A 21,477-nucleotide genomic window follows, 5' to 3' on the forward strand; every position below is an offset into this window, starting at 1 on the left:
AAATCTGTTTTGATTATAAAGCATCCCCCGGTCAAAATTTTCATAATATATGAAATGTACAGAAATTTAAGTTACAGTTTTATTATAAGTATATAGAAGATAACCAATCGGTCTAATAATTTTGCGACCGAAAAATATTTGCGTCTTGACTAAGACGTACGAAATGCTTTATTACTACATTTTAAAGTATGAAAAATCCGCATTTTAATATAAAGCTGTTTAAAAAAATGAAATATGAGTAAGTACTTCACTCGTATCAATAATCACTTCCCTTTACTCTATTCACTTTATTTATTAATCCACACATCTTTTTATTCGGGAGATAAAAGGAAATACCTTATCAATTAAAAAGGCACACATTATGTACTTACCTACTAGTAAGTAAAATTATTTTAAAATCTTACCTTTCAGAGTTTCCAATTGCAATATTGATAAGTATAAGATGCGTTATTGATGAATTTATGCAACCAAAAAAACAATATATCTTACACGTCGTATTAAATATGTATCCGAACTTTTTAGTGGAAAAAATCGCGCTGTTATGGCCGATCGTCACTGCGGCATAGCATAGCTCGCGCTTCGTCAGTTTGTATGAAGTTGGAATATCGTATACACATAATATTAAGCCGGCTCGGTGAATGTATGCCGCGATCCACGCGTGAACTGTGTCACTCGCAAAACTTCACAGTCTTGTTCGTGACTACGACGACGAGATTTGTGCTGCTGCTGTGTTACTGCTTGCTATTGCTTATTACAGTTACCTTAAGAAGCAAATAAAAAAGTGACGGAAAAAAAGACGTAGGTGGAAGACAGGCATCATGAACTTTATTCTTCTTTTTGTTGTTGTAGTTTAGACTGCCAGAGTATCGGCTCAGCGCGATAACACTCAATGAGTGCCAATAGTGCAATAGTAGTTGTTACTAAAATGAACTAAGTACGCATGAATTTAACAATCCAATATTTTGGAGTTCCATGATTTCTCCAAGTCTGATTCTAAGCAACGAAGGTCTTGCGGGTGGTTTTTAAAATAGTTCATAGAACCCCATTCGGTTGCAAGTTTAGCCCAGGCGTCAGCTGTCTCATTACCAATGATGCCTGAGTGACCTTGAACCCATCCTAACACAACGGTAAGGTGTTTCTGCTTACATGATTGCAATACCTCTCTTATCTTTAACACGATGGAGATTCTCATCTTAGAGCGAAATGTATTATCCTTTAGTGCTTGTTAATAGATTAAGGAGTCAGTCAGTACATTTTCGTTTTATGTTATGGGCTTCCACAAAGAGGATTGCTTCCAAAATACCTATGGACTCTCCTGTAAATACTGAAGATTTTGGGGGAAACTTGAATTAAATACCAATTTTGTATATTGGTATCCAACATGCTACGGCAACGCAACAAGACAGAGATAATTTAGAGGCATCCGTATAGACGGTAAGGTACTGAGAGTAATTTCATTGAACCTTTGGTTGGCCCCCATTGTATCGTTATGTATATTTAAATTAACAATGGATGGTTTATAAGTCAAACTTTTGAATGGTGTAGAAAAAAGGGATAGCATTGGATGACGAAGAGATGTGAATTTAGGACAACTATTCAAAAGAAAAGGGAGGTCTTGGATGGTTTTGAAGAAAGTTGTGAAAGACATTATCCTTTATCTGAGGACGTAAAGTTCGAGTTGCTAACTGATGTTTAATAATTGTCTGTGTTCATTCAATCTTCATTCACTTGACTTATCTACAACTCGTTCCCATGTTCGTTCCGTAAATCTTCATTCTTCATGTCCGACAATCAGCCATCTGCCAAAACAGAAAAATCAAAGAAAAATTGGTTTGCTCAGTCGACAATTTCGATTAAACTTTCTTACAAATTAAGAAAACAAGATCCATCGCCAAAAATTGATTGGAAAGTATTCTATTGATCAATTTGGTGTTTAGTAGGGTTTGCTCTGTTTAATAAGATTTTTACTCCGCAAGATTTTGTATAACGTAAATTGAAATGGAAAATAACTCTAGTAGCGGTGATGAAAATAAGAATTCCCCTGAGAGCCCTAATTTAGGTAGTAAAAAGGTGAAACTAAACGATGGCAGCTCACAGGACAGTGTGAAGGAGACTGGCAAGTATTGATTTTTATTTCGTAGAATTCCGCATCTACATCTTTTTTTACTTCTCATATAGTTTAAAAAATCTTTTCATAACTTTTTAGTTTAGTAGTATGCTTTAAATAGAAAAAAAAATAGTGTTAAAATAAATAAAAGCAAAAGAACAAAAAAGAGACATGCCAATCTGTTGTATTTATTATTTAAGAATTTTAAAAGTTATTGGTAGACTAGTATGAAAGATAGAGTGAAAAATCTTTTTTTACTAGCTGTGTTCCACAATTTTTGTCTGCGTATTCTGTGATTTTTACAAATCCTGTGAAGACTGTTTGTTTTCCCAAGTTATAAAATAGCCTATGTTCTCAGTCTCTTTAACTAGCTCAGCCAAAAATCAAGTTAATTGGCACTCACTTATAATGTTAGCAGTTATACTAATAAGGATTTTTTTTTCTTTTTTACATCAGCATCTGGTAGCAAGGAGGAGAAAGATGAAAATGTAGACAGTGGCGTATCTGCCGATAAATCTGAAAGTACCAGTAGTGATGATCGTGCAACAGCAGCCGTAGAGGGCCCTGTTAACAATGAGGTGGTGACTGTTGCCCCATCTAGTAGCAACATTCGGGCAATCTTTCTAAATATAAGACACCCAAGGAGGACAAGGTTTTATAGAAAACGCAAGATTCATGGTAGGGGGCAGAGTGATTCTGATGCCTCTTCAAGGGATTCCGACGATTTATCAGTTGAGGAAATCCCAGAGAGATCAATGAATGTCACATTAGATTTAGATACTGCTTCAGACTTCTCAAATGGATCACCTAGTCCGTAAGTGATGAGTTAATATGTGAGTGAGTGATGTTAGGTAAATCTGCCAGGCTTTACCATGTCTGATATTTGAAAAGCTTAGAATTATATCCCATAGTCACTTATCAATAAAAAAACATACAAAAAAATAAAGATGCTTTGTTGTATAAAAATTTCAAATTCTTTGACTACATTCTGTATTTTATGGAGTCTGTATATGGAAATTTTTATAACATATGCTTGACAACTTACAATTTTTGGCTAAAACTATTTATTTATAATATTACCCCTCATTAAAATCAGAAGCGGCAGCTCCTCTTCAAGCTCAACCACCACATCATCAGATAGTAATGACAGCTACGAAAGTAATGGAATAATACAAGCCACTGGAATCACCGACAGTGGTGATCCACCCACCTGGTACAGGCCAAATGGAGACCAAAACGAGGACCAGGGGAAAATGCCATCTGTGCTGTTGAAGACACAGCCTAAACATAAATACCAGATACTTAGAGGTGAGAATTTATGTAGAAATGATGTGTAACAAATAGTGATAAAGGAGAAATTTCAATATTGTATAGAAGCAGGCGTTACTTTGGGGAATTCCATGATATGCAATGAAAATTAAGCTTAATTTTCTGTGCTGCGGGAAAAGAAGGAGAATCTGTCTGGTGTAATTTATAATTTCTCCAATCTTTTTATACTTCAGACCAAACAGATCTTCAGCTATGGATGTTTGAGAGGAGATGTTGACATTTCAATAATTAATTGTTAAGTCAAAATCTCCTGAGGATTAACAACTATTTATTGTACAGTCAGTATTATCTGAAGTTGCTCCAGCGTTTGAGCTAATTAAGGGATCTGTTTGGTGTGATATTAAATAAGGTTTAAATCTGGTATAACATTCAATCAAGTAGAAACCGTAAAACGTTAGGAACTTTATTGAGCCATAAGACCAATGCCTCAAAACTTCTTCATCATGGATTGGAACCTTTTTCTTTACCAATGTCAATTTATATTAGTAACTTGATTTGAGTGAAATAACTTTCAAATGTCTTTTTCTTACCACAAATAGCTTGATTACCTTCAAGAGTGATTCAATAATGTTTCACGTTAAAATGCAACACTTTCTTTGCAACATATATATGGAATAAATGATATAAATGTAATCTGCAGAATTAAACTATAATACTTGTCTTATGGTAAATGCATAACTTAAAATAGTGATTCTATAGTTGAATTACAAGAAAAATAAGTGTGTATAATATCTATATATCAAGAATCCAACTAGAATTTTTATAAATGTTACTATTTTTCTCCCAATTGTGATGACAGCAGATATAGAATCCCTCTTACAATTATTATTATACAAATAAATATTGCATCTCAATAGATGTATACAAAATATTTTTCTTCCTTATTTTTACATTCCTTAATATTGAAAAGACAAACTTATACAACTGCTATATACATTGTTTATTAGATAGAGTAAGAATCATTGAATCAATATTACAGAGGTAATCAATCGTGAAATGGGCCTGACATTTCCTTGCGGCAAAACGATACAAAATGACTTGATGTTTGAGCGAAAATTCTACGGATCACTGCATGCTGTCTACAGAATGGAAAAATTGCATGCTCTAGTCAAACATAGGGGCTGTGTCAACGCTATTAATTTCCATCCAGAAGGTAATGTTTACTACATAATATTTATGAAAAGCTGGCTGTTTTTGTCCGCTTTTATTACTGACTTTTACAAATCCATCCAGCAATTTGGTTGCTTAATTAAGCTGTGAAGGAAGGACATACAAACAAACAAGTAAGGAGTATTAGTAAGGATAATGTTAACAGTTAATTATAGATTAATAATGTATATATAAATGTTCTCTTCATCCCATATATATAAATAAATAATATTTTTCAGGTCGTCTGCTAGCATCTGGATCGGATGACACCACTGTAATTATATGGGATTGGGCAAAGAAGACACCTCTACAAACTATTAAAACTGGCCACAAATCCAATGTTTTTCAGAGCAAATTCCTCTACCTTAATGCTCAGAGTCAACTTAATATAGTCACATGCGCTAGGGATGGGCAGGTATGTTTAATTTTTTAATTGGATTTTGTTGGGAATAACGGAGTTTCTCCAGGTAGCCTATGTGACCTAGCTTTTTCCTCATTTATATCAAAGGCAGTCTGGAAATATTGGAAATAAGTAAAATTACAAATTACATCACAAGAATGAGAAATACATGTATGAATGGAAATGACATCGACTATCATGTTCAAGTTAAATACGCCAAAAACTTCATTAAAATGTTCACATGTTTGTGATAAATCTATTTTTAAACAAAAAAATTAAAGGTTCGGGTGCAGATATATGTTTGGTCAAAGACTGCTATAAAATAATATATCTTGTGAATCGAAAATCGAGAGCTGTATTAATACTAGCTGTGAAATATGAAGGTCACTATGGCGCGTGAGTTAAGTCTGACTTAACAATTATTCATTGTAAAGTCAACATCTCCCGAGGATGCTCCGGTTTCGGAGCGAAACGTGCGTAAATTTTATTGAGTTATTAATAACGAATATATTACATTGAATTCAAATTTTATATATTTTTAATGAATTGTGTTAAATTTTTATTAATTAATTTATTTAATAATTAATTTGTTATCATTTGAAAATTTGTTTCTTCCTACTGTTTATAAACAAAAAACTAAGCTAATCTTAAGTAGTATGTAATCTAATATATAACAAATAATATGATATTAGTGAGTCATACTCATAATGTTTATCAATATTTAACTATTCATTTTCTTTGTGTTTAGTTTATCCACATATTATTATTGCATGTCATTTGGCGAATCATATTTGGACCGATTATGTTTCCGATCATCAAATCAACCGATTGACATCCACTGCTGGATATAGGTCTTTTGTAGGGCGTTCCAAACTGCGCGATTCTGGGCCGCTTGTATTAGTTATTTATGTATATTATACATAAAAATATTCATCCGTCATCTAAGTACCCATAACATAAACTACGCTTACTTTGGGGCTAGATGGCGATATTGAAAGAATGAATGAATATACTTTTATTGCAAACTACAAAAAGTACATAAAAAAGAAAAGTATTACAAAACAACGAATACAATATGGCGGCCTTATCGCTTCATAGCGATTTCTTCCAGGCAACCAATGGTAAAGATGAAAAATACAGAAAATAGTTAGGTGGTGCATATATACATATACCCATAAAATAAATATATTAAACAATATTTTAAAATGCTTGACATGTATTATGGCTGGCAGTGGCGTGCATAGAGGCTATGGACATCGTATGCAGATGATATAAAATGAAAAAAATCTCCAGTACAAGCTATTAAAAACTTAAGCATAGGCATTGGGAGAGTTATAAAAATCCTACCCTACTGGAGATTTTATATCATTTGCACACCCTGTGCATACCCTCTATGCACGCCACTGCCCGCCATACATGTCAATCATTTTAAAATTGGGACTATGTCCTTTTTGCATTATAATACCACAATAAATATTGTTTATATATAGTTATTTAAGTAATGAAAGATTTATTTTATGGGTATATGTATATATGCACCACCTAACAAATTTTTGCATTTTTTATCCTCGCCATTGCTTTCTTGGAAGGAATCGCTATGACGCCACTGATGGCTGGCCCTAGGTCCGGTTACTGCAGTGCCCCACCAGCGGCGGCTCGCCCACCCGGCGTCGCCTGGCGTCGCACAAGCGCGCGGCGCACAAGCTGCACGTGTCGGCGGCGGACCCGCACGTGGTGGTCTCCGCGGGGGAGGACGGGCTTGTCATCATGTCCGACGTGCGAGTAGAGCATACTGTCAAGTGAGTGCCCAACTATTTTTGTTTTGGTGCTAGATTAGAAATCTTTTTTTTTATTCCACTACAAGTTAGCCCTTGACTGTAATCTCACCTGGTGGCAAGTGATGATGCAGTCTAAGATGGTAGCGGGCTGACCTGTTAGTGAGTATGGTGGTCATTACCCTTATCGGTTTCTGCGCGACATCGCGCCGGAAAACTAAATCGCTTAGTGGCATGTCTTTGTCGGCAGGGTGGTTACTAGCCACGGCCAATGCCTCCCACCAGACTAGACCAGAGAAAATTCAGAAATTATAAATTCCCAAATTGCCCCTGTCGGGAATCGAACCCGGGACCTCCTACTTAAATTCACAGCGCTTACCGTTGCGCCAGGGAGGTCGTCAAAAATCTATGTAGGAATGGAGGAATAGACAGATGCACATGCTAGTTATTCATGTTCAAATTATAACAGTCACATTTTTTCTTAAATTTAGAAATATTTTCTTGAACATACATTAATTTTTTAAATTAGTATTGACTATACATACACTGTTTTTATTTTTCTATTCATATGTATGTGTACAGGGTCTTCATGCATTTGTAGGTCCAAACATATTGACCGAATGCGAGCAGCCATAGAGTAAAATAGACCTAACTTTGCCCCGTAGTGTATGTCTGCAGGATCTTCTTGCATATGTAGGTCCAAACATATTGACCGAGTGCGAGCAGGTATAGAGTAAAATAGACCTAACTTTGCCCCGTAGTGTATGTCTGCAGGATCTTTTTGCATTCGTAGGTCCAAACATATTGACCGAATGCGAGCAGCCATAGAGTAAAATAGACCCAACTTTGCCCCGTAGTGTATGTCTGCAGGATCTTCTTGCATTCGTAGGTCCAAACATATTAACCGAAGCAACCCAGAGCAACCAGAGAGTGAAATAGACTCAACGTTGCCCCGTAGTGTATCCGTGTGTATGTCTGCAGGATCTTCTTGCAATCGTAGTTCCAAATATATTGACTGAACGCGAGCAGCCATAGAGTAAAATAGACCCAACTTGGCCCCGTAGTGTATCCGTGTGTATGTCTGCAGCATATTCTTGCAATCGTAGTTCCAAATATATTGACTGAACGCGAGCAGCCATAGAGTAAAATAGACCCAACTTGGCCCCGTAGTGTATCCGTGTGTTTATCTGCAGGATCTTCTTGCAATCTTAGTTCCAAACATATTGACTAAACTCGAGCAGCCATAGAGTAAAATAGACCCAACTTTGCCCCGTAGTGTATGTCTGCAGGATCTTCTTGCATTCGTAGGTCCAAACATATTTACCGAACGCGAGCAGCCATACAGTAGAAGTCCCGAAGTGTATCCGTGTGTGTGTCCGCAGGAACTTCCACCTGTGCTCGTTCCCGCTGTACAGCATGGCGGGGCACCCGCTCAACAAGCACCAGTTGCTGCTGGCGGGGCAGGACAAGTTCGTGCAGGTGTACGACACGCGCCGCGCCACGCAGCCCGTGGCCATGTACTGCCCCGGGCACTTCCACGACGCGCCGGTGAGCAACATCCACAACTTTTTTTCTTTTAATATTAATAGCGGTGCTGGAGGCGAACGCTACGCATATCGTGGACTGCCGAGCGCGCAAATGTATCAATTCTTTCACAACTCAGAATTAAAACACGTTTTTCTACTATCCGCCTTCAGCGCATCCTTAGTTATTTTGGACATATCACACGACGCGGAAACGAGAGCATTGAAAAGTTGATAGTGGATGGAAATGTGGAAGGCAAACGTCCCCGTGGCAGATCTCCAACCCGGTGGTCAAATCAACTAAGAGAAACTAGTGCCCGTACCTTCTATAACGCAATACAAATGGCCAAAGACAGGACCCGATGGAGAGAGATCATATATGACAAAATTACTCGCCATACCAGTGATTACGATCCTCAGTCATGAGGGACCGACTAAAGAGAGAGAAATAGCCGGAAACGAGCTGCTTTTACCTGTTTTTAAGTGATCACCGCCGCATGGGCAGGAGACAACTATCTCCCCGGGGAAAGGATAAAAATGTATCTTCTCCCACAGCTTTATGAACTCTCCGAGCACTGGCGCTCAAGTGGAAATAATATCCGAATAAGATATGTGTAAACGGGGGTAAATTTCTCCTATTCCCTGTTGCCGTGCGTAATTTATATCCCTTGCCAGGGGACATAATTTTTGTCTCCTTTGTGGCTCTTCAGCAGAGCTAGCACAGCTTAGCCGAGGCTTTTAAGGAGTTTATTTGAACAACCCTTGATCAACCCTAGATTGTATTTTGTGTTTGCTACGCATCAGATGGGAGATTGTTCAACAATTTGCAAGTGCGCAGTAGAAATGATATTTATGTATTAATACATTGATATTTATGTAGTAACAGTAGAATAATACCTGGCATCCAGATGATGAGGATGGAATTTATTTAACGGCGTGAGGTGCGGCCAGAGAACAGGGGACAGGGCGAACGTTTAAATGAAAACCGAAATAATAATTCAGAGTCTTTAGAGGTACATTATTTATTGCCTCTGAGACTTATCTGGGAAACCGAAACGCTAATAGTTTTTTAGTAAACCATTGCCATAGTTTTTACTAAAAGGAATCAGATACAGCCCTTACATCACATGCAAAAGCAAAAGTGACTCCTGTCACTTTATTACGTACGCGTCTCGTAGCGTAGGTACTATGCGCGTGTCGGTCTTTTATCTTCAAAAGGGTTATCACAAGTAAACACTAAGAATGTTTTGAATTAGCTTATATGGAAAAATAAATCGGGAGTGGGATTGAGCCCGAAACCTCCGCTTATAAGAAAACAACGCTCACCACTGTACTGAGGAATGGATTAATTTTATATCATCTGCATACTCTCTATGCACGCCACTGCTCTACAGGGCATGGGTCTCTTCTCAGATTGTGTAGGTTATAGGCCGTAGTTCACCTCGCTGGCCCAGTTCAGATTGGTAGACTGCGGCACGAATCTGACTTATTTAAGCTTGAGAATTTTTAGTTACAGAGATTTAAAAAAAAACTTCAAAACTCAAAATTCATTAATTTCTAGTAGGGTAGTATCAATTTTATTATTAAGTTTCAAAAGAAACGCCAAGTATGTCTGTTTTCAGCGCCTCTAACACAGGTTCAGAAGAGGGGATTCTGAACCTGTGTTATTACTCGCTCGTGGGGGGAGGGGGAAATTATTAGGGGATTTGAATGCCCTACCCTCTGTGGTAGGAAAACCAGTGGTACAGAGGGAAGTAGAGGGTGCGCCAATGCTCGGAGAGTTGTTAAAGCTAATATTTTATCCTTTCCCCAGGGAAAAAAATATCTCCTGCCCTATGCGGTGACATGTGATGTTTTAAGATTATTTTTTTAATAGACTTTCCAATATTATCCCTTGTTAAAGGCCCAAGGTCTGCGCCGCAAGTCCGCTATGCACTTAACGTGCGCGGTGTACAATCACGACGGCACCGAGATACTGGGTTCCTATAACGACGAGGACATCTACCTGTTTGACGTGCAGAAGGATGTTTATAACAAGTTAGTGTGCTTTATGACTCTTGTACTCCTAGGTTTGCCGGAGCCATATAAATCTTAATAACAAGACGTTAGACATGTTGTGTAGGCGTCTACTTGTCGCCGCGAACGTGACTCAGAGCACACGAACTGTCGCTTTGTACTAGGAAAACATGTGATACAGTTAGCGAAATAATTGTAATTTTATAAAATTCTTGCGTGTGTTTCAAGTGGTCTTTAAGTGTAAAAAAAAATATAAATGTAGCGGCCTGGCGCGTAGTATTTCCACTCCCTACTTCTAGTGGTACGGTGGCTGGTAGCTTATTCCTCAAGTGATAAAGGACATGTATTTAGACATAACATCGTGTTATTAAGATTTCTATGGCCAGAACTGTCCGTTATACGTAGAGCTTCCGATGCGGCTCTCCGCTGGGTCGTTTCAGCCAGCCAAGCTCACCCCAGAAGCTTTGAAGGTCGCCCAAATCGCCGAATGCGTCAAGGAAAAATTGTTTTATTTGCTTGAATATGTAAATTTTGAGTGGTACTTTGTTATCCAACACAACTAAAATTTCTTAGTATTTAAATACATACTTAAAACTAAGAACTTTTACTCAATCTCAACAATTTTTGATGCAATGTTTATTACAAACTTCTAAAAATATTATCTATCGTGCAATTGCAAGTCAAGGAAAGAGAATTATAATAAAATAGGTTAAGAGACAGAGGATGTCACATTCAAAATTCATTTATTTCAAGTAGGCCTAATATAAGCACTTTTGAAACGTCAAGTCTGTCTGTTTGTAGTGATTCTACCACCGGTTCGGAAGGCAGATTCTACCGAGAAGAAGCCGGCAAGAAACTCAGCAGTTGCTCTTTTCCAAAATCAACAATTTACATTTTGCATTTTAACATTCATTTTTCTATCTTGTGAGAGCTGAAAGCGGAGCCGGATGCTTCCAAGCAACCTTGTCATTAAAAAATTCATCAATTGTAAAATTCATCATTATCTATACTTAGGTATAGATAATGTGACATCCTCTGTGGAGACATTTTCTTCGATTTATATAATAATGTTCTTGAATATTACTTATCAAGCAATTAGTAGCGAAGAAGAATAATTATATAAATCGTTAAATATCTTTAATATTAACTAATGTAACTATGGTAATATTAAAGAAGAGATACAATCGTTTATTCTTGATACACAGTAGAAAGAAGGGATACATTCGTTCGACGTTTTTGATCTGGTGACAAATGCCGACATTGCCTAGATCATAGATTCCCAAACTGTATTTCTCGTAGACACTTTAAAAGATGTACTGGTTTTGGCGGATTCCCTTCAGCTACATGTCTTCCATATTCTGGTAACTTGAACGAAATTCATGTTTATTACAATTTTAGAACAAATCTGTCAGATACGCAAGGATAAAAAAAAATTGGTTAATTGTGTAGTATTCTTTATGAAAAGCAAGTATAAGTTTGTCTTGTAAAAATTACAATTATTCATAGCTTATTTCTGTCGGGAGTGTTTGCCGATAATCACCACGCTTGGCAGACGGGTTGGTAAACGCGGTAGATTTTATTAGTAGCATAGAGGACGCTGATGCCACCTCTCCGTTATAATTTCCGTCCCGTACGAAACTCGCAAGAAGGTCAGGAGTGGAGACATTTTCTGTTCTGCCAGCTTTACATGTCACAGAATAACAATACCAGTTTGAAATTTAGAATTTTCGGTATCGGTTTTGTTGTCTTACACTTGAAACCAATGTAGGCTACTTTAATTTTTTCTTGGACTGGTTTTTAGCAACCGGACCGGGCGCAATATTATTTGTAAGCATATAAAGGGCATCAACCGTTATTCGTACCAACATTTTAGGTCCAAATGTAAAAGTACAGGCCAAGAAAAAGTGTGCTGTATATTGTTTTTATATTTATGACACCGTCTTATGAATACATACATCTTTGTAATTAATCAAAATAATTTAAAAATACATCTTTATTTTTAAATTATTTTACAAAAAACATAAACTCCATATCGAGGAAAAAACCGTGTGTGTACTCTCATGTACACGAGTTAGAACTTATACTTCTTTGGCGTAACAGGATGAAAATCCTTAAATTTTTTTTAATTTGCCTTATTCTACGTTTGTAGAAAAAAATACACTAACAATAGAAAAAAGGTATTTAATACATTGAAAGTTTTATCATAACGCATTATCTAGTTAAATAAAGTTTATTTAAATATCAAAAAAAAATGGACATAGTAAACGAAATTAAATTTTGAATACTAATAGAATCATTATCGGACAAAAAAGTTTCACTCAACATTACAATTATTGTACAATTGAATCAATTAAATCACCGGAATGAGTCCGTAGACTTTGAAAATTGAAATTGTACACTGTCAAACCTTACAGCTAACTTCAGGGTGTCGATTTTTATGACGGTGTGCGCGCGCATCGCAAAAATTTACTCTCATCATTTTTCCCTAACGCGCCAAAAGAAGTATAACTTCAAAAATATAGACATTAGATAAAGCAAAGATTAATTGATAGTCCTAAAGCTGCGGTGACACAATAAGAAACGTTGAGCTAAGTTCTAACGAAAATCAACAAAACTGCTTTTTGGCCCGCATTTTCAGATTTGGACCAAAATGGATTATGTCCTTTATTGTAAAGCATTAAATAATTGTTTTAGAGATTCGACCGATGTCAAAGATGGATATACGCATCGGTATAGTGGACATCGAAACATTGCTACATTCAAGGTACTTTTTTTTTGTTATTTCTTATGTTCGAACTGGGGTAGGCACAATGCTGATTGGCTTTAACAATGAAAATGAAAAGCTTTGAAAACTTTTTCGAAAAAGGCAACCATATGTCTATACACTGTGTTAATCGTGGTAAAAGTGGAATCAATACTGCTAATTTATTGTAGAGGTAACATTGCCATTTTTCCTATTCAGAAAATTTTACCGAGTCGTGTAAAACGGGCAACCGTTTAGTCAGAAATATGGTCAAGAACCACCCATACCATATTTCTTACCAAATGGTTATTTAATTCGCACAGTAGAATCATGGCGGCTCTCTAGCCATTTTTCGTACGCCTCGTATATAGACCCAGAATATACGTATATTCTCATTAATAACTTCCTCTAACTTCTTTTTTTGAATCATTTCAGGGAGTCTCGTTCTTCGGCCCCAAAAGCGAGTACATCGTGTCCGGGTCGGACTGCTCCTACATCTACATCTGGGAGAAGGAGTCGCAGGCGATCGTGCAGTGGATGGAGGGCGACCTAAATGGCGTGGTGGTCTATCTTTTCCATAAAGAAAAGCCAGCAGTGGCGTGCACGAATACAATGGCTACCCTCAATTTTTAATTCCAGTAATAATTGACAAATCAGCGCAGGGCGTGCAAGGAAAACGTCCTGCGTCCATAAACCTGAAATTACACCGGCAACCATGCCATTAGACCGCAACATTAGCTTTGCAACAGCGCTGCTTTGCGGCAGAAATAAGCACGGTAGTACTTCCCCGGTCAACTCTGGCGAAAACCTGTGCACGCCACTAGACAGTTAGCCATGCCACTTGAAGTTTCATATAATAACTATTGGGGGTTTAGGGTTTAGTTTAATTTAAGGCGCTTGATGCTAAACGCGATGAGCTAAAGGCCCGACAACCAGCGGCCTTATCATATAACTACATTGCCGGTGTGTTGACGTGTAGCGAATGCAGCCGCACGTTTAGCACAAAATCAGGTTATGCGAGTCATCTAAGGGCTCACCAGCGGCGCTCTCAGCCGGAATCCGATATCCGATCCGGATCGGCTGTGACCGAATACGGTTAGGATTGATTGATTGATTGATGTTATGTCGCCTTGATTCCAACTTATTACTGGTTCATTTACACCTTGAATGAATTGTCAAACAAAAACTTCAGATGGCAGATTGAATTTAGTATTCATTCATATCAAGCCATAACCGGCCCTCACTACAGGGCAGGGGGCCTCCTCCCACAATGAGAAGGGGAGACCTGTGCCCTGTAGTGGGACGGTAATGGGTTGATGTGATTATAACACTCCTTTGTTTTTTTTCGATCCCTTCTGCGCAAAGGATTATTAAAAATAGGCTATTCAAATCCCCGCCATTTTTCTTCGCTATTTTTATTCTTTTGTTTACAAGAATAATAGCGATTAAAGTTTTGGCACCACACCATATTTTAATTTGGTTACATGGTATTAGATTACAAGTTTTAATGTTAGCATTAAGCTAACTGTTTCAGAATCTTTAAGAGGTTTCGTATTATGGGAGTATATAAACTCATGTATGTAACTGTTATAACTAGGCATTAAAATACTCTATACCACGAGTGTTATAATAGTATCTACTAGATACTATTATCACACTAGTGATTTAATGCTATATTGTAAAATGGTTGCATAAATAACTATTGAAGTTGGTAAATAATTAAAACATTTTATAGGCATTTCCTTGATGTGTGCCAAGTATTTTATTAAATTAGCTGGCATTTTTATAAATGTGCTATTAATAATTCAGTCTTGTTGAGAGCCTCTGACGCCGCAAAGATACCATCTGATTCTTAGTCATATATCAAACCATAAGTTCAATTTAACTCTGTCCGATACCCGAGACGAGGATTTTGAGCTTGCAGTAATAGGGGTACATAGAATATATATAATTATCACTTATTACGTAATCATTACAAATAATCCTTTCTAATATTCTAGGTAAACTGCATAGAAACCCACCCCCGCTTCCCAGTGATGGCGACTAGCGGCCTCGACAAGGACGTCAAGATATGGATACCAAAGAAGGAAAACGATCCCGATTTCAAAGGAATGAAAAAGGTTTGTTGGAATTTCCAAAATCAATGACGAACAACGAACAACGACTATTTTTCCCGCGTTAAAGTGTTAATTTTTTTCAATAAACAGGATTCTAGTGGCAAGCCAGTACGAAATTTAAATAAAACCTTTGATAACTTACCTCCTCAGTTGTCATGCTTGGAACTCATTTTGTCAAATACTTTTTATTTTTAACGAATTTTCAAAATCAATGACGAACATCAAAAATTTTTCCCGCGTTAAAGTGTTCATTTCTTTCAATAAACATTCTATTGCAAACCAGTTCGAAATTTAAATAAGACCTTAACTTACCCTCCTCAGTTGTCATTTTTCGGGGTAAAAGATCGTTCTATTTTTTCACTATGTTTAATTAGCCGCTAAACCACGACAGATATAGATTTTCATACAACTTTGGGCCGCTGCTCGCATGTGTTCACAGCAATTTCGATACATCTCGAAGAGGGTAGTCAAAATAACGCTCAAATTTCCAAGAATGTTTGAGAAAAAGATGTACAACTTCAGTACATAAGTATGTTATGTTAATATTTATTCACTCTTTTTTTGCAGGTGGTACGCGAAAACAGTTTCTCACCGCACCGTCCGCTGTTCAACGATTTCCTACCGTCTCTGTACAGCGCTTGGCGTAACGACTCGCGGACCAACCACCCCGATAACGATACCTTACCACCGCACGGAGGGAATATAGAGTTCGACGGAAATGTCTGTACTGCTGTATAAGACGTAATCCGTGTTCAGTGTCACTCGTGAATGAACGTAAATCTAGCGTTCAATAATTTACTAGATATGCAGTTATTATCTGACAAAGTGTCCGGTCTTCGTTGTTTACTTATAGTTTATCTGTTGAGTATTTAAAATATACCTTATGATAATATATATATTTCTTATTGAATATATGCAGGCGTTACTTTGCGGAATTTCATAGTTTACACGCACTTTGACGACTGGCGGCACTTCTAGTGAATTATTAATCGAAGCGTTAACGCGAATTAAATTGAAATATGCCATTTTGTATATCGTAGTCCCATAACGCGTATAGAACGATACAATTATTTGACCCTGGTAGCCAAAATTTGAACTCATCATTACCCGCTACGGGGCAAGGGTTTCCTCTCCGAATTCGAGGGTTTAAGCTGTAGCCCACCACGCTGGCCCCGTGCGGATTAGTCTCCACCCGCCGTAAGAACATCATGGCGAAAGTTAGCCATGCAAAACGGCACGCCTAAGACTCCTCACTATGGTCGCCTACATCGTTAAAACGAGTTGTATTTAACTGCTTAACATGAGTCTTGGATAGTTAGAGGAACGTACTACGGATAGACATGGTTGGATATTTTATTAAATTACTAGCTGTTGCCCGCGACTTCGTATGCATTTGATTTTGTTTTTTGATGTGGCATTCAATTTAGTTGTAGTTATAAAAAAAATTTAAGTATTCATTATCGCTAATCCTTAAATGAGGGGTTTGCTGCCTTCCGCTGAGGAGTTCTGTCCTCTATCTCCAACCAAATTCATCAGATCTACACAAAGTTTGGGCAAAATTAAATACATATTATAATATAATATATATAAGTACAAAAATAATTATATAAATCGGTTATAATTTGCCGGAGTTATGGTGTAAAATCGTCAAACACTTTTATCCCCTCTCCCAAAGGAACCGAGCTTATGTCTAGATAAAAAGCATCCTATATTAATTCTAATACCTTCAGGAATATGTGCACAAAGTTTCATGATGATCGGTTTAGTAGTTTTTGCGTGAAAGCGTAACAAACAAACTTACATTCACATTTATAATATTAAGTAGGGATAGGGATTAGTAGGGATGATTATCTTGCTAAAGTAAATATAATTATTTATTCAGATGATTTTACAATTATTATAATACATGTTTTAGATTTAACGTATAACCCGCGTTAAGTCTCGTAAATTAATAAAGACGTTAGGTTAATTATTTTTGGGAGTCACTAGTCACTGTCGCAGAGTTTCGTTCCGCCCTTGTTTGCCGCCGTCGGCTGCTTACGGAATATTGGCGCAACAGACAGATTGAAATATCAACCAGCCCGTATCCGCAGACATTTCGCAAGTAATAAAAGCAACGCTAACTAGAGTCATACAACATTTCGGGGCAATGACATTGTTAAATACTTGGTACTTATAATGGACTTTGCAATACATAATCGAACAATACTGGTACCAACTGGGATCGATTTATCGTGAGTATCGAGTACCGAGTCGTAAGATTAGTTAACTAATAACGTCACGATGACAAATGTCAAAAAGGGACGGGATTTTAACAGCAATTTCGGTTTAGTTAATATTGTCACAAAATCCCTTCAAAAATGCCCGTATTTAGAGAGGCTTTAACTATGGCCGACTTAGCGTTCCGGTACGTTGCCGCGTAAATCACATAGGTGTTTGTTTTTAATATAACTGCCATATGGTACACCCAGCTTGGTGTTGTTCTCGATCATTATTTATCTATATCTTTAAAACGAGCAATTCTTGTATATATATAATTGGAATCTCGGAATCGGCTCCTACGATTTTCATGAAATTTAGTATACAGGGGGTTTCGGGGGCTATAAATCCATCTAGCTAGGATTTATTTGGCAGTTTTAGAAAAACTGCAAAAAATATCCTTTTTGAGAGGTTCTGATGCGTGCGATGCGTGAACGGTAAACGTTACGCCGAACGACGGAAGTATGTAGGAAGTATATCGGAATTGTCGGAATTGTTGTTTCTTTAAAGTTCTATAAAGCAGTCCGCGACAACATACGAATATTTTTTTAAGTCGGCTCATTCGCGGACGAAGTCGCGCGGGTCCGATAGTTAGTGCTTATTTGACAATGTTTGTTACGCGTTATGGGAATGTCAACCGACGAAACAAAAATTACCAACTCCATATTCCAAACTAACCTTACGCCGGTATCGCGTTTGTTAACTTAACAATAGGTTCTCTGATTTAAGTAATAATAATATAGATAACATGTAATAAAAGATAACCTAAAATAGTGCTTTCGGTTTTGCCTAAAACCCATAGATATTGAAATAAGGTTCTTTATACAAAGACAAACAAGTAGTACCGCATAGCCTTAGTCCTGTAGTGTATCCTTTAACTGTGAAATACTTCGAAACAATCTTAGCTCATTACAAGTTTTAACTATGATATCATTATTAATAAAACAAGTATAAAATATTTGTCATTAGTTCTTAGTAATTTTTCCTGTTTGGTTATGTATATTATCTAAATGTGGGACTCATTCCCATGAAATTCAGTGAAATTCATTTTCAGAAAGGTGACGGAGCTTTACGTTACCCAGATACTGTATCTGGGGTACAATAAAACTCCACAGACCCGTTCATGGTCTCTGTCGATGTTTGAACAATCTTATCCCAACCCAATTATACCATACTTTTTCTTAAGTCTGTGTGTTTTAACCGTTTCTTAAACCTGAGCAATTTATAAACTCAATCTAATCCCAAGGTCACAAAAGCCGTAATCCTTCTTACAGGGGGAGCTTTAAGGCTGAAATCTATGAAGTGTACTTTAAGTTTGCTCAGTATAACTTAGATCCAAATCCATACTAGATACATAGTTTTGTCACTTTTTAAGGGTTTCTTAAGTCTGAAAAACTCAAAACGCAATCAAGTTATCTAATTAATTCCAAGGTCACATTAGCTGTGGTCCGACGTAGGAGGAGCTTTTAGGCTGAAATCTGGTGTTCTTTTAACTTAACTTTAACTTTGTCCCTCTTAAACTGTTTCTTAAGTCTAAACAAAGTCGAAGTATGCTATAGATCTCAGCCTTGAAATGATACTCCCCCTCTTCGCCCCAGCATCTAGCAAAACGACCACACTCAGCCCAACTAAAAAAAAAATTTAAGAGTAATTATTTATTTAATGGATTGTAAAATAACAGACCTATTCTTTTTTAAGCATGATTCGTAAAATGTTTGAAATTAAAAAGTTAGTTTAATTACTACAATATTAAGTATTGTCGATTACAGACTCTGTCAGGCTATTCATGCGTAATTATATTTATTTGAGCGCCTTATGATTGCCGAAACGTCTATCAGTGTTAGACGTGTGTCTAAAATAACATCTTCAATATGCTTTATCGCAGAAAAGAGTACGCAGACTAAACGTTTGTAAACCAATGAAAACAAACCTTACTGGTTAAAGTTAAGATTAAAAATAATGTATCTCGCTCACTTACTGTGAACGCTTTATCGTATGCGTACAGTACGCCACGTGCGTCAGCACTTAGGCTCGAAGTCACACAATCATCTTGGTTTCCGAGCCAAAAGGCACGAGATTGATGAATTGGGATTTAAAAGCCAATTATCCTACTAATTAAGTTACGCGTACGCAACAACCAATAGCAAATGAAGTTTTTTGACGCGTAAGTCCTTTACGTTATGAAAAGCTACAATATTTTCTCTTGCACCTGAACAACTTGTCACTCACGAGCTTAAGATGTGATTCGCGCCATCATTAACTCCATAATTCGATAAAATTAAAAAAGTACATTACACGCAGCGTGCTAGATATTTAATCAGACTGAATTCTTGAGACAAAACTAAAACTTAACTGTCATCATCCTATTCACTATATACTTATGATTTAATGAGTCACATAGAAGTTCGTTTTAAGTATTGTTCTTGTGCAGAAGTAATATTAGTAATGTTGGCTGGAAACATTTCGGATACGAGCCACGCATGTTAAACCAAGTCTTTGTATTTTGTTCTACCAGAAATACATAACTGACACAAGAAATCACGTATTATCAACGGGTGGTTTCAAAGTCTATCTATTTAACTTAATGCTTACTTGGATAAAAACGAAATTCGATATGACTCGACACGCGTTGTGTGGTGTGACATGTGTGACCGTACCATTAGTGTTTCGCAGTGTTCGAAATATGAATTTTGGCAACAAGCGTGTATTTGTATTGTATATGTAGGTTTTTGTTTATAAGCAACGTTAGCGTTAAGCGTACGCTAGCGTTCATTTTTTTTTTTATCGTTGGTAACATCAACGGATATGTCGCCTGGTGAACAAAGATACACATATTACTGTAAAAAGGGTAATCTGTTCGAAATTTCGGATTAAAAACTTTGTTATAGCAACTACCGATTTTCTTGCCGGTTTCAGAATTCTCCGCAGATTCCATATCAGTGAAACAGCCACAGAAAATCACATTGGAGGACGTTTAAAAACTTATCTTAATGTACACAAAATAATGACTTTGAGTTTTAAAAATGTTTTTTAATTAAAAAATAATAAATTGAAGTATGAAATTATTCATGGTATATATATAAATTTTACAATTAGAAAATAACCGCCTACTATCAATTTGTTAACATCTATTGAAGTTATAATTTCGAACAGACGTTCAATAGTTTCGATTTTGTGTTTTAACCAGACGTTATTGTTTTCATAGCAGCACCACCACAAAATGTTTAAACGCACTGTTGTCTTTGCTTGTACAGCTTTTTTTTTTGCTATACACCCTGTTTTGTTATTATATTTTGGCTCTGAATATATTCAAGGCCGTAGGCCACATTTTGGGAAGAGTCTAGCTTTGGAACGGGGAAAATAAGTAACGAGGAAAATGCATTTAACGAATTATTTTCATAGAGCAATTGGAATTGGAACCCAAGACTTCCTACCCCCATGTCCTAATATTAAGACCTAGCCTTGATTATTCTAGTTATTAGATTATTCTTATTCACCCTTTTAAACTTGGATCGACCTTGTTTTACGGATATTTATTTTACAAAAGTCGAGTTTTACTAGGAGAGTTATTCATTAAAGAAAATGTGCATTACGAAATTCTTATTTATAGCACTTTAGTCTTACTAATTTATTTTGAGTCCAGGCAGTTTTTGGATTTTAGTACGAAACCGAATGCATGAATTACCTAATCACCACTCTAAAAATCACACTTGTCTGTTCGCTATATTCCACGCAAGTTACAGTGAATATGATTTCATACAGACACGACATTCTTCTTAGTCATATATTACACGCAAGTTAAATCTGGGCGATCAACACTTACGGAGTGTACCAGCTTAAAATAAGGGTACTAAATTTGTGTTATATATAAAATAGCGGAGATATCTGTGTATCTGCCTGTGATATGTTTATTTGTGAAAATATTTTAAATTTAGATAAGCCATTCGTATTCTCATAGTGCATTATAGTTTTAGGTTAGTGTGTGTGTTTAGTTTCACTCAAATTCAACTCATTTTTATTTTTCTTAAATTTGCTTTAACTGCCGAACTTTTCCCAATG

The 21,477-nt window shown here is 36.7% G+C and overlaps 1 protein-coding gene across 1 annotated transcript; it reads left to right on the forward strand.

Moving 5' to 3' along the window:
• Positions 1 to 1,773: 1,773 nt before the first annotated feature.
• LOC120627561 (DDB1- and CUL4-associated factor 8) lies at positions 1,774 to 15,978 on the forward strand. Its single transcript, XM_039895564.1, has 12 exons — positions 1,774 to 2,116; positions 2,564 to 2,921; positions 3,204 to 3,415; positions 4,416 to 4,589; positions 4,825 to 5,000; positions 6,609 to 6,784; positions 8,143 to 8,308; positions 10,187 to 10,320; positions 12,994 to 13,063; positions 13,478 to 13,603; positions 15,043 to 15,162; positions 15,727 to 15,978. Exons 1-12 carry the CDS (start codon positions 1,999 to 2,001, stop codon positions 15,895 to 15,897), a joined length of 2,001 nt encoding a protein of 666 aa, XP_039751498.1. The 5' UTR covers positions 1,774 to 1,998; the 3' UTR covers positions 15,898 to 15,978.
• The last annotated feature ends 5,499 nt before the right edge of the window (positions 15,979 to 21,477 follow it).

This window comes from Pararge aegeria, chromosome 11 (genome assembly GCF_905163445.1).
Source record: "Pararge aegeria chromosome 11, ilParAegt1.1, whole genome shotgun sequence".
Lineage (NCBI taxonomy): Eukaryota > Metazoa > Arthropoda > Insecta > Lepidoptera > Nymphalidae > Pararge > Pararge aegeria.